The sequence below is a fragment of the Macrotis lagotis genome, chromosome 1 (assembly GCF_037893015.1).
Source record: "Macrotis lagotis isolate mMagLag1 chromosome 1, bilby.v1.9.chrom.fasta, whole genome shotgun sequence".
NCBI classification, from domain to species: domain Eukaryota; kingdom Metazoa; phylum Chordata; class Mammalia; order Peramelemorphia; family Peramelidae; genus Macrotis; species Macrotis lagotis.
In genome coordinates this window covers 916,140,574-916,152,645 of record NC_133658.1, presented here as the reverse complement: position 1 = coordinate 916,152,645, position 12,072 = coordinate 916,140,574, and the positions used below count along the sequence as shown (strand labels likewise).

General features: G+C 54.9%; 2 protein-coding genes across 5 annotated transcripts in view; one reads left to right on the top strand and one right to left on the bottom strand.

The window, feature by feature from the left end:
- Positions 1–8,161, top strand: part of SULT2B1 (sulfotransferase family 2B member 1) — a 25,986-nt gene extending 17,825 nt beyond the window's left edge. For both annotated transcript variants that reach the window (XM_074219814.1, XM_074219813.1), the window contains exons 2-7: positions 1,104–1,246; positions 1,433–1,641; positions 2,100–2,226; positions 2,789–2,883; positions 7,504–7,684; positions 7,968–8,161. In XM_074219814.1, coding sequence (XP_074075915.1) covers positions 1,104–1,246; positions 1,433–1,641; positions 2,100–2,226; positions 2,789–2,883; positions 7,504–7,684; positions 7,968–8,128 — 916 coding nt within the window. In that variant the 3' untranslated portion in view covers positions 8,129–8,161. The remainder of the gene's footprint in view (positions 1–1,103; positions 1,247–1,432; positions 1,642–2,099; positions 2,227–2,788; positions 2,884–7,503; positions 7,685–7,967) is intronic.
- Positions 7,763–12,072, bottom strand: FAM83E (family with sequence similarity 83 member E). 3 transcript variants are annotated; one of them, XM_074219810.1, is made up of 6 exons: positions 11,839–12,072; positions 10,334–11,143; positions 10,077–10,244; positions 9,850–9,974; positions 9,103–9,535; positions 7,763–8,815 (listed from the first exon to the last, which is right to left on the bottom strand). In XM_074219810.1, exons 2-6 carry the CDS (start codon positions 10,802–10,804, stop codon positions 8,603–8,605), a joined length of 1,410 nt encoding a protein of 469 aa, XP_074075911.1. In that variant the 5' UTR covers positions 10,805–11,143; positions 11,839–12,072; the 3' UTR covers positions 7,763–8,602. The 3 variants fall into 3 exon arrangements, with proteins under 3 accessions (XP_074075911.1, XP_074075912.1, XP_074075910.1); XM_074219811.1 differs by having other exon boundaries at positions 10,334–11,165; positions 11,839–12,031; XM_074219809.1 differs by lacking the exon at positions 11,839–12,072 and having other exon boundaries at positions 10,334–11,415.

The window sequence follows — 12,072 nt, the reverse complement described above, 5'->3', positions numbered from 1 at the left end:
GAATTTGAAGTCAAGTTCACTGGCCTAGAGGGGACAATTTCTTTTTTCTTCCCTCTCTGGAAACTGGGAATCTCTATGATCTTTCAACTATCACTATCAATAATTCAACCAATACACCCACCAGCCCTTTTTTTTTTTGTAGGGGGGAGAGGATGAATGGTGAGATGGGGGGGGGTAATTCATTGGTTCCTCAAGAGCAGCCAAGGACTCTCTTGCCATCTCCTCACTTCTCTGTTAGTCATTCTTCTGTTATCTGTTATTTCCAGTGCCAGGGTCATTCTCCTTTGCAAAAAGCAGAAAATGAAAGAATTAAGCAAGTCCTATCCACCATAAACAGAGTTCCTTTTGGAATCCTTCTTTTTCTACAAACCCCATCATCTCCTTAAAGGATGAATTGACCCTAAGGAAAGTCAAAAAGTTCTTAGCTGTTTGGTTTTTGGCAGAGACAGAGAAGTGGAGGAAAAAGGGGAAAAAAACAGGCTGAAACAATAAGAGACAAGCCTGAGAGTGAAGGGAAGTAGAGGGAGGAATAAGAGGAGGGAAAGAGGGGAAAAGGGAGGAGAATGAGGAAGGGAGAGGAGAGAGAGAGAGAGAGACAGAAACAGAAACAGAGTTAGGAGAGAGAAAATCAAAGAGAAGAGACAGAGAGACTGAGGGATATGGGGTGAGGGAGGAGAGAGAGAGAACACTCCCAAGGTGTCTGGCCCTTAGAAGTTCCCCATCTTTACCCCCTCCCCAGTCCAGTTTGAAATCCCAAACTTCCCCTCCATTTCTTTTGTCTTTCACATGGTCTTTCTGATTAACCTGTCTGACTCTGCCCTGGACCGAGGCCACTGTTGGAGTTCTTGGCAGGAGGGCTAAGTGCACATCTAACCCTGTGATCTTCAGCCCCATCCTCCTTTTCAGTCTTCCTGCAGCCTCCTAAATCTCCAGAAATCTCAGAACCCCAAGAACCCCTCAGGATACTTTGATTCTAACCCTTCCTTTCAAGATGACAGAACTGCAGACTGAGAGATAAGTGACTTTTCCAAAGTCACCCAATAAGTGAGGGAGATGAGGCCAGGGCATGGTTGGAGATATGGATGGTGACATTCTCTTTTCAGACGGATGATGACCAGAGCATTCTTCAAATACAAAGGCATCAACTTCCCTATGGGCCTCTACAGTCCAGAGACCATAAGCTATATTGAGAAGGACTTCAAGGTCAAAGATGATGACATTTTCATTGTCACCTACCCCAAATCAGGTAGGTGGAAAAACCTGCCAGACAGAGGAACCTCTGTCTGCCCTGGGCCCCCTGAGTGAGGACATTCCCTCAATATCCCCTCTGATCTCCCTCTGTGTCCCCTGACCTCCCTCTGGGTCCCCCTTCATTCTGCCAGGCTTCTCCAGTGACTCTCCCTGACCACCCTGCTACCATCTTTCTTTCTAGGTACCACTTGGATGATCGAGATTCTGAGTGTACTGCTGAAGGATGGGGATCCCTCCTGGGCCCGCTCAGTCCCCAACTGGGAGCGGGCCCCCTGGTGTGAAACTATCCAAGGTTTCTTGTCCATCAAGCACATGTCCACCCCTCGCCTCATCAGCTCCCATCTGCCCATTCAGCTATTCCCCCGGGACTTCTTCAACTCCAAAGCCAAAGTAAGCCTGGAAGGGTGAGCTGGACCAAGGGTTCATTACTAATGAAAATTCGTTTCAAATACTGCTTTGCGGGACCTTAGACAATTCAACGTCTCTGGACTCTATGGAACAATGTGAATCAGGAGGGAGGATCCAGGGAAGCCCCTTGTGCCAAGATATTCTGGGGAGTCTGGGGAGTCAGACTGACTCCTCCTTTAGTCAGATGCCCAGGATCTCCTCAGTGAGGCTCCCAATCATGATCTCCATCCCCTCCCTTCTCATTCCTCATGATTCTTGTTCCCTGGGCTTCCTGGCTGGGGATGCTAGTTCATTGTAATGACCCAAGAGCTTTCATTTCTCTGGCCAGTGAAGGTCTCCCAGTCACGACTGGAAGCGGGCTGAATCACTGGAGCTCTGCTAGGTGATGTCTCCAAGACCCACAGCCAGCTCTGTGATCAAGCTCTTCCTGATTCCTTTAGGTCATCTACATAAGCCGCAATCCCCGAGATGTCCTGGTCTCCCTCTATCACTACTCTAAGATTGCCGGACACCTCAAGGACCCGGAGAATCCAGACCAGTTCTTGCAGGATTTTCTCAATGGAGAGAGTGAGAACCAGGGCAGGGTCCTGGATCAGGAGGGAGAAGCAGTCACAGGACTAAAAAGACAGAATAAGAGGGGAACTCGAGTCACAAGGAGACTGAGACAGATAAAGGAACTTCGAGATCAGGGTGGCAGAGAGAGAGAAAGCAGAGGTGGAAAGGAGAGAGAGAGAGAGAGAGAGACAGAGAGACAGACAGAGAGAAAGAGAAGGAGGGAAGGAAGAGGGGGAGGGGGAAGAGAGAGAGAGAGGAAGGCAAAGAGAGAGAGAGGGAAAGAGAAGGGGAGGGAGAGGTGGAGGCAGAAGTGGAAACAGGGACTGACTAAGAGAACTTTGAGAAAGAGCTAGTTAGGAGGGAGAGCCAGGCCAGAGACACTGAAAGATTGGCTGGATAATGAAGAGGCTGAGGCTGGGTGGCTGGGTGGGGTGTGGGTGGAGGAAGCTCTGATGATAGAGGGTGAGGAAACCCTCTGAGGGATGGGAGGAGACACCACATGGGCTAGAGGTGAAGGGAGATATGGATGTCATTGTCCTCTCATGCACCTGCTTCCTTTCCCCACAAATCTCAGTGCAATTTGGCTCCTGGTTTGATCACATAAAGGGATGGATGCGGATGGAGGGAAAGGACAACTTTTTGTTCATCACCTATGAAGAACTCCAAGAGGTCAGCAAACTGTCTGCCTTTAGCCCCTCACCTCCCCATGGTCTTCCCTACAAATCCATGTGACCATAGACAAGGCCTCTCTTTGGGCCTCAGTTTCCCACTCTGTCAGATGGGCTTATTAACCCGTGGCTGACTCAAATGTGGGACTTGACAAACATCCAAGGTGATCAGTGATGCCTCTATGTAGTTCAATTTAACTCCCTATTCTAGCCTGAGGATACAGGAGAGATATAGAGGATATAGGAAGGCGACAAGACACAAGCTTTCTCCTGCAAGAGCTGCCACTCCACCAGATGGCAAGACATGTCCGCACATACTTGAAGTAGAAGAAAGAACAGGGTAAACATGGGATCCGGGTACCACAGTTTAAGAGGGATATGGAGAAAGTGGAGAAAGTGCAGGGCAGCCTGGTGGCAGTATATAGAGCACCGGCCCTGGAATCAGGAGGACCTGAGTACAGATCCATCTGCAGACACTTAGTAATTACCCAGCTGTGTGGCCTTGGGCAAGCCACTTAACCCCATTCCCTTGCAAAAACCTAAAAAAAAATGTGGAGAAAGTGCTGAAGGACAGTCAATAGGGGGAAAGATCTCAAGCTCATGGCATTCAAAGAGAGGTGGAAGGATCTAGAATACAATGGGCCTCAACCATGTGCGGATTTTTCCTTGAGATGGGGAATAGTTTTCTAATGAGTTATTCCTTGTCTCCCATCCCATTCTCTTTTCCTCAGTACTCTCCCTTTGTGATCTCAGCTCCCATAGATTCATTCATGATCATCTCTATGCTAATGATTCTCACAGCCACTTACCCAGCCCTGACCCTTTCTAATCCAGAGCCCCACATTTCTCACTGCTTATTGGGCATCTCCATCTCCATGGAGACTCAGCATGTCATTTTGTTTGCTGCCCCGCTCCCTGAACTTTCCCTACTTTCTAGCTTCCCCATCCCCCAGGCTCATAAACTCTTGTTGGTCAGCCTGGGCTCCTCCCTCCGACTCCTGCAAGGTCAAATGACCTCCAAGATCAAATAGAAAGTCATTGAAAGTTCCTCATAGTCCTCTTCCTACAGCTCTCTCCCCTCCAAACATTCTATGTATTTATTTGATCTTCACATATCACCTCCAATCACCCCATCTTTGAACCAGTTGTGCCTGGCCCTCGGAACACTCTCCTAAGACTGAGTTCCAAAGCCACTTTGTTCAAGAGACCTTTCCAAGTCCCCAGGTTCTAATACTTTCCTTTTCAGACTCACCTGCATCTACTCCGCATGTCTCTTGACACCACACATTTATCTGCATGTTGACTTTGCCATTAGACTATCAACTCCCAAAGGTCAGGACTTGGTCTTTCTGTTTTCTTATCTCCAGAAATTAGCCTAGTGCCAAATCCCTAGTGGGGGGTTGGATAGATGCTTTCAGAGTGGTGGGAAATGTCTCTTTGCTGGGGGCCTTTTGAGGAGAGTCTGGCTGCGCACTGGTCTAGCAGGTTGATGAAGGGATCCTTGTCAGAGACAGGTTGGACAGGATACCTCCAAGGTCCTTCCTACCCAGAGCCTTGGGATAGATAAACAAAACCACCAGGGAATTACAGGTGGATCATCACCATCCTTGTTAACAATGATGCAGTTTACTCTATTTGAGAGAAGAAAAGTATGGTCAGCAGGCTGAGAGGCACATGGAACAGTCTTGTAAAAAAAAAAAAAAGGAAGGACGATGAGAGGGGCTGGTTCAAAGACTGGAGGTGGTGGAACCCTGATCCACCAAAGTAGGAAAATGAGAGTGGGTACTAAGGGCTAGAAGTTGGGGGATGCCAGGCAGATCAACATTCACCCTCCTCTCTTGATGCTGTCCCCCCAGGGGAGTTGCTAAAGGATGTGAGCCGGTTAGGTCATTAGCGCAATCTTGGGGACAGAGAGTCCAAGAGAGCTGGTGAAGAGAAGATAGGAGGCATTAGTGAGCCTTGGCAGCAGTAAGTGGGGCTGGCTGTCGACAGCAGGGAGACAGAAGGGCCACATGGATGCTAATGGTTCAGCCTGGATGACCGGCAAAGCTGGGAGGGGCTGACAAGGGGGAAAGACTACTAAGGTATGTGGGCTGGGGCAGCAAGGGGCAAATCTGCTCATTTGACCCCAGGTAGGCAGAGATGGATGAAGAAAGGCACATATTGCAGATGAGGGAACAGTGAGGCCATCCAAGAGGGACATCCCCCTGGACCTCCCTCTCCGCATTTCCACAGGAGTGTTCATTTTCCTCTTGCTCTGCTCTTTTTCCTTGTTCCTTGAGGGAGGGAGGCTCAGAATCTCAACTTTCTCATCTCCCTTCCCCTCCTCAGAGCCGACCCTCACTTCTCTCTTGGCAGTCCCCAGATGCCTGCTCCCCATTTCCATGGCCACCACCCTAGTTATGACCCTCATTGCCTGGGCTGCTACTATGATGATATTTGAGGCCCATTTCCTTTCTTTTTTCTCCTTCCCAAAGTATCATTTTGTTTGTCTCGAGGTTTCTCCTAGTTATCTTCCCAAATACCACCCTTAAATATTTCCCATTACAAAGTACAAGCTCACACAGATTGGGTCTGATCTGAGTCTGGAACCAAATGTCCACATTTCTTTGGCTTATTATGCCAAAGTATATACTGGGAAAATCTCCAACCTATATCATGGTTCTACAGATGTGAGGTCCTGCAGAAGCATCCCAGGGTCACAAGATATACCCAATGGTAGAGGACAGCCCTGCTCCACTCCACAGAAACCCCCCTAAGCCCTTCCAGGAGACCAGTCACCATGTAGACACCTCCCTCTCCAAGGGGCTGATGGTACACATCTAATGATAGTCCCACCCTATGAGGTGAGTTCATGTGAAAGAGAACCAAACTTGAAGCTGCAAGATAGGTTCAGAGAAACACGTAGACATCCACTCTTGTTTCCCCATCTAACCAATGAGCTGAAGAAGGAAATGACAAACCAGTCCAGTATCTGGGCTAAAAAAAAAAACCTTTAAAGAGGGGCACCTAGGTGATGCAGTGGATAGATCACCGACCTGAAGTCAGGAGGACCTGAGTTCAGATCCAGCCTCAGACACTTAATAATTACTTAGCCGTGTGACCCATTGCCTTGCAAAAAGAAAAAAGAAAGAAAACCCTAAAAGGTTTCCACAAAGCATCAGATATGATAGAACTACAACAAAGCCCCCATGTTCGAGTGAAATTTTCATTTTTTAAAAAATAATAATAGCTAAGATGTATTTTTTTGTTAGTTCATTTGTTTCAGTCATTTCTGATTTTGTGACTCCATTTGGGGTTTCCTTAGCAGAGAAAACCACTTGGAGTAGTTGACCATTTCCTTCTCCAGCTCATCTTACAGATGAGAAAACTGAGGCAAACAGGGTGAAGAGACTAGCCCAGGGTCACACATTAGTGTCTGAGGCTGGATTTGAACTCAGGACAAGACCTCCAGACCCTGGGCCAGGCAAGGTGCCATCCAACATCCCTAATATTTACAGGGCTCTTTGCAAATATCTTTTATTCTCAGTCTCCCCGGGAGATGCGGTTATTTTTCTAATTTTGCAGATGGGGAAACTAAGGCAGACAGCTGTTAGGCGACAGGCTGTGGGCCATACAAGTAGTCAGTATCTGAACCTGGATTTGAACTTGGGTTTTTAGTAGGCCTGATCTAATGGTTTGTCTCTGGCGCCACCTAGTGGCCGGAGGCACGCTCGCTCATAGGCCATTCTCAAATGACCCAATTGACTTGGGCCATTCCCAGACCCCTTTGTGTCCAGTTCCAGGGCTCTACCACTAGGACCTCTGCAATGGGGTCCCTCTCATCCATCTTTCTCTAGGGGATCCCTGCTCCGAAGTCTCAGGAGAGTCATGACCGCTCAAGAGTTGACCTCCCAAGCCCAATGGGGGTGTCCCGGCTCCCCATCCTCCAACCACATGGCCCAGGCCCCCCTGCTCCCTTCTCTACAGGGAATGCCCCTGGTCTGGTGGAAGCATCTCTGCTGTCCCCTCTGAGTGCAGGTCTTCAGGGTCCGCTCCTCCTGGAAAGTGGCCTCTTCCTCCCCTTCCAGAGCCTCAGGCCTTTCTGTGGCCTCAGGGCCCTCGATTTCCTGCCCCACAAAGGACAGGGAGGTGGGGGTGGGGGGTGCTGTTATGACTGCCCGGCTCATTGCCCGGCTCATCGACACAGCAGAAGCTAGCAAAGGGGCGGCCCCTGGGAACCTGAAGTAGCAGCTATTAGGGATGACCACAGACAGACCCAGCAGGACATCCAGAGGGGGAAGTTCTAGAGGAAGATGCCAGAGATGGACAGAGGTCCTGATCAGAAAGGGAAAGAGAGACAGACAGACCAACAGACAGACAGAGACAGAGAGAGAGAGAGAGAGAGAGAGACAGACCCTGAGACAGAATGAGGGACACAGGCATGGCAGGAGCCCTGGGCAGGAGGCGGGGCCAAGGTCCCTGATGGTGTCCAGCCCCTGCTGTCTGCGATCCATGGGGGGCTGGGCAATGCTCCCCCCACAGCCCTATTCCCTTACCCAGCAGGGTCTGCCCCGAGCAGAACCCGAGCCCCTGGCGCTGCACCCTCTTGGTCCACCCCTGCCAGCCCCTCTCTCCCCAGGACCTGCGGGGCTCTGTCCGGCGCATCTCTGACTTCCTGGGCCACTCTCTGGAGGAGTCAGCTCTGGACTCGGTGGTGGAGAACTCAGCTTTCCGGACCATGAAGGAGAACACCATGAGTAATTACACGCTGTTGCCCAACATACTATTGGACCATCGCCAGGGAAACTTTCTCCGGAAAGGTGAGGGGGCTTGGCCAGCTTGGAGGTGGGGGGGATGGGGGAGGGAAAGGATTGGGTCACCATTCCAAGCTGGAGGAAGTCTGGAGCCTGTTGGGCAGGGAGGGGAAACTGAGGCCAGGAGGCAGGAAGTCTTCCATTGAACATTTATTGACAATATCCTGGGCACTCCGGCCTTCTCAGAGCCTGTGCTCCCCAAGAGTTCATTCTACCATGTGGGAAACTGAGGAGGGGAGATGGGCTGGCTCAGGGTATGGGTCCTAACTGCCCCCTCCTGTTGCCCCAGGGGTGTGTGGGGACTGGAAGAATCACTTCACTGTCACCCAGAGCGAAGTCTTCGACCAGATATACCGAGAGAAGATGCAGGGCCTGAAGACCACCTTCCCTTGGGATGAAGACCTCGGGGACACTAACCCCATCCTTGGCCCAGGAGCCTGGGACCTGTAACCCCCCAGAAATAAACACCACACCAGCCCCTGCCCCTGGTCCCGTGTGGTTCCTGAGCTGGGTGAGGGCCTCGCCAGGCGGGCAGGCCTGGGTGGAGGCTGGAAGGAGGAGAGGGAAGGCCTAATCAGAGCTGCACCACAGGCGTGCCTGGGTCCTCTCCAGAGGTGGGGGAGGCTGCTTGGGTGGCAGGCTGGAGAATCATACGAGGTCCTCGACAGCTGTGGTTGGGGCTCGGGAGCCCCAGATGCCTGGGGAGGCCTTAGTCCTAGAGGAGGAAGGGGCTTCATCCCCCTGCCTCCAGTCTTCCTCCTCTCCCTGGTGCTCCCTGCCCCAGGCTGGGCTTCCTCTAACCACTCTCGGGGGCTCAATCCCCACTTAGAGAAAATCCTCTCTGGGCACCCCCGAGAGCTCCTGAGAAGGCCATCAGTCAGACCCCGGGGGCAAGCACAGTCTTCCTTCCAGTGAGGGGTGCACTCAATGGTTAGCACCCTGGCCCACCCAGTCAAACTGCCCCCGGTCCTCCCAGAGCCTCCGAGAAGACGGGGAAGGGTAGTGGAATCTCCCAGGGGCCAGAGGTCGGCCCGGATTGGCCCAGCGTCGGGCCAGGACTCTGGGGTCCTCACTGACCCCCCGCTGCCTCATCAGAACCATGGCGGGCGTGGCTTGGGTGGCCCACGATGTCTTCAGCTAAAGTGGGAGGGGAGAGAGGGTCAGGGTGAGCAACCAAGCCTGGGGGGGGGGGGGGCGGGAAGGCAGAATGGGGAACCAGAAAGGGGCCTGGGCAGGAGAAGGAAGGTGAACAGGAAGCAGGTGGCTGCCGGAGCCAGGGAAGGTCAATATTTGCCCAAGGAGGGAGTGTTGGGTGAAGGCCCAGCCCTGTCTGGCCCTTCCCAGGCTCCTGTTTTTCCCCTCTCCCAGTCTTCCTTGAGTCCCCCAAAGCACCCAGCTCTTCTCCCCAGCCTTCCCCCACTCACATCTTTGCCTGGTCTCCCTTCGCCATCACTGGACCCAGACAACTGGGAGAGGCGGCTCAAGTCCCAGAGGGAGCGGCTAGGCCGGGCAGCCGGGCCACTGGTGGGCCGGACCCTCTGGACACTCCTTAAGATGTCACTTAAGGCTGGAGCCATGGGGGAGGGTCCCTTGGAGTCAACCTGGGGCTGGGGGGCACCGTCATCCTGCAGGGCGTGCGAGACGGGGGCCACGGAGCGGCGGTGGGCGATGTGGTTGCGGTCCCGGAGCAGTGGCACTCCGTCCAGGACACTGAGGAAGGGGCCCGAGGGCGGGGAAGGGGGTAGTGGCTGGGAGGTGGCATACAAGGTCCGGAACTCTCTGTCAAAAGCCTCCAAAATCTCCCCGGTCAGCAGCGTCACCAGGCTGCGGTGCAAGCGGGAGTCACTCCAGGTAAAGCTGGAGAGAAGAGGCATGGCGAGGAAGGCTGGGAATGGCCACCCCGGCCCGGCATCCCCCCACCAGGCTCCTCACTCCTCATTGTTGGGGGGGCATTGGGGGGACCAGAAGGGCATGGTTCTGTGGTGTTGCTGGAGAACGGTCCCAGTGTCTGTTCAGTCATGGTCCTAGGGAGCCGGGGAGGGGCTGAAGGGAGGGCACCCACCCAGGAGGGTGAGGGCAGGAGTCGCCCCTGTCAGAAAGGCCCACATAGGGCACCGGGGCAGGATGCCCAGGGCCTGGTCAGGTTGGGGTTGGCTGGGGTAGCTTCCCACCTGTAGGAGCCCGTAATGATGCTCTCTCCATCCACCAGCACAAACTTTTCTCTCACGTCCCCGATGACGTGCTTCATCCTCCGGCTCTGAAAGCCGCAGCCTCTCAGGACCCGGACTTCAAGGTTCTGAGGGGAGCAGGGACCCTCTGGGGTCAGCGCCAGCCTCCTGGCTCCCCCACCCCAGCACTAGGGCTTCCTGCCATAGGAAGGGGGGGCAGGGGCTGTTACCTCCATGGCTCGAGGGTTCACCTTCAGCTGCTGGGCCAAGGCCAGGAAGGCGGGGAGGTGGCGGTGGTCCAGGAGGACGTAAACCGGAACCCCACGGCGAGTAGCAGCCTCGCGAAGATCCAGCAACAGATCGGGGTCCGTGAACACATCCATGACCACAGCGACAAGCTGGGAGTGAGTGGGGAGAGTGAAGTGGCAGGAGGTTGAGCCTCCGGGGATGGGGGGGGGGCCGGGGCAGGGGAAGGGAGGGAACCCACCTTCTGGGCCTCCCGAATGGCCTTCCTCACCAGCTCCTTGATGGAGGGGTCCCCATCCCCAGGGGGCTGGGTGTAGAGACGGGCACGGGTGATGCCCTTCCAAAGGCGGGTCTCTGGCCAGCCCAGACCCAAGTCTGGAGGGGGCTCCTCGGAGCAGCCTGGGAAGTAGGTGACGCTCCCCTGCTCGGGGATGCCAGCCCCCGTTTCCTGGTCTGGGGTCTCCCGGTCCCCAACCCTCCAGTCCTCGGCCCGGGCCTCCAGGCTCCGGACCTCTTCGGCTGCCAGGAAAGGCACGAGCTTCTCCCGGAGCAGGCAGGAAGCAAAGGCCCCGGCCCCCTCACTCAGGAGGGTCTCCAGGGCCAGCCTCTGGCCTTCTGAGTAGAGGAGGGTGGGGTCTGCCCTGTTGGGGGGTGCCTCCTCCGGAGCCCCCTCCCCAGCTTCTTCTAGAGCTGCCAGCTGGGAGGCAGCCATGGCCTCGATCCTCCCACAACGGGTCCCTGACCCAGCTCTGAGTCTACCCACCCCTCTCTCACACCTGCATGGCCCCCAGGTCCTCGTGGGCCCCCCTAAGCATCGGGCGTTCTCCCACCGCCTCTGACCCAGCCACAGGGGACTCTGGCCGGCGACTGCGCCGGTCCGTCCAATGGGGGCTCTCCGGCCACTGCTGCCACCCCTGCCCCCAGGCCGACACAGGCAGTCACCCTTGCCCTCGACAGGCCAAAATCCTTTGCCGCTGTGCCCCCCTCCAAGACAGGCCTCAGACCCTGCTCCTGGGCAATTCCAAAGTACTCGGAAGCTCTGAAATCCTGCCTGGAATAGAAGGGGCAAAGTCCTGGGGAGGGAGGGAGGAAGGAGTGAGGCCCAGCACTTAACACCGCTAAGACGTTCCAAAGCCCTCAGAATGAATGGTGGGAAGGGGGCTAAGTTCAAGTTCATGCACAGCTCCAACAGCGGTGGGTCTAAAGAGGGGGATCCCAAGTGCCCCCAGAAGCCACTCCCACCAGAAAGCTCCCCCTCATGCCCACCTCCTCTGCATCCAGAACCTGCTTTGATTCCTTCCTTTAGCCCAGAACCCTCCAAGGCCCATTCCTCCTACTCCCCCAACCCCCCCAGAACTCTGCCAGGCCCCTATCTGCACTCCTCCTACTCCCACCCCCACCCCACCAGCCCTACCTAGGAGCCAGATTTCCAAGCCCAGTGCCCAGCTGGGGCCCAGCTGCCCTCCTTGGTGCCGTGCTTCCCTTGGGCCAGTAACACTGGGCTCAGGTCTCCAGTGAACCCCCTTTCTGTACTCCCTTAGCATATTTAGGGGGTACCTGGGCCCCTCCTGTCATTTGGACCCCGTGGCTCTTGGCAGACCCCACCAGCTCCTCATTCATTCTAGGGCTAGGGGCCAGGGAGGAAACAAAAGGAGACCCAGCCCTGGAGTGCAAACAGAAGAGCCTGGGTCTGGGGGAATGAGAGGTCCCCCAACGCCCCCAGCCCCTAGAGGGAAGGCAGCTCACCTGTGCCTCAGTTTCTGCTCCCAGGATGCCCAAGCCTGAGCCTTGCCGGACCCTCCTGGCCACCCCCCAAGGAGCCTCTGGTGCCCGACCTTTCCAACAGTCAGTAAAGACCAGGAAACAGGTGTGAGAAGAGGAGGGGCAGCGACAGGGGAGGGATGAGGGCGGGGAGGACACCTGGGCCCCAGGGGCGGGCTCTGTGGGATCCCAGGCTAGCAGATGGGTGCTCCCCCCAGC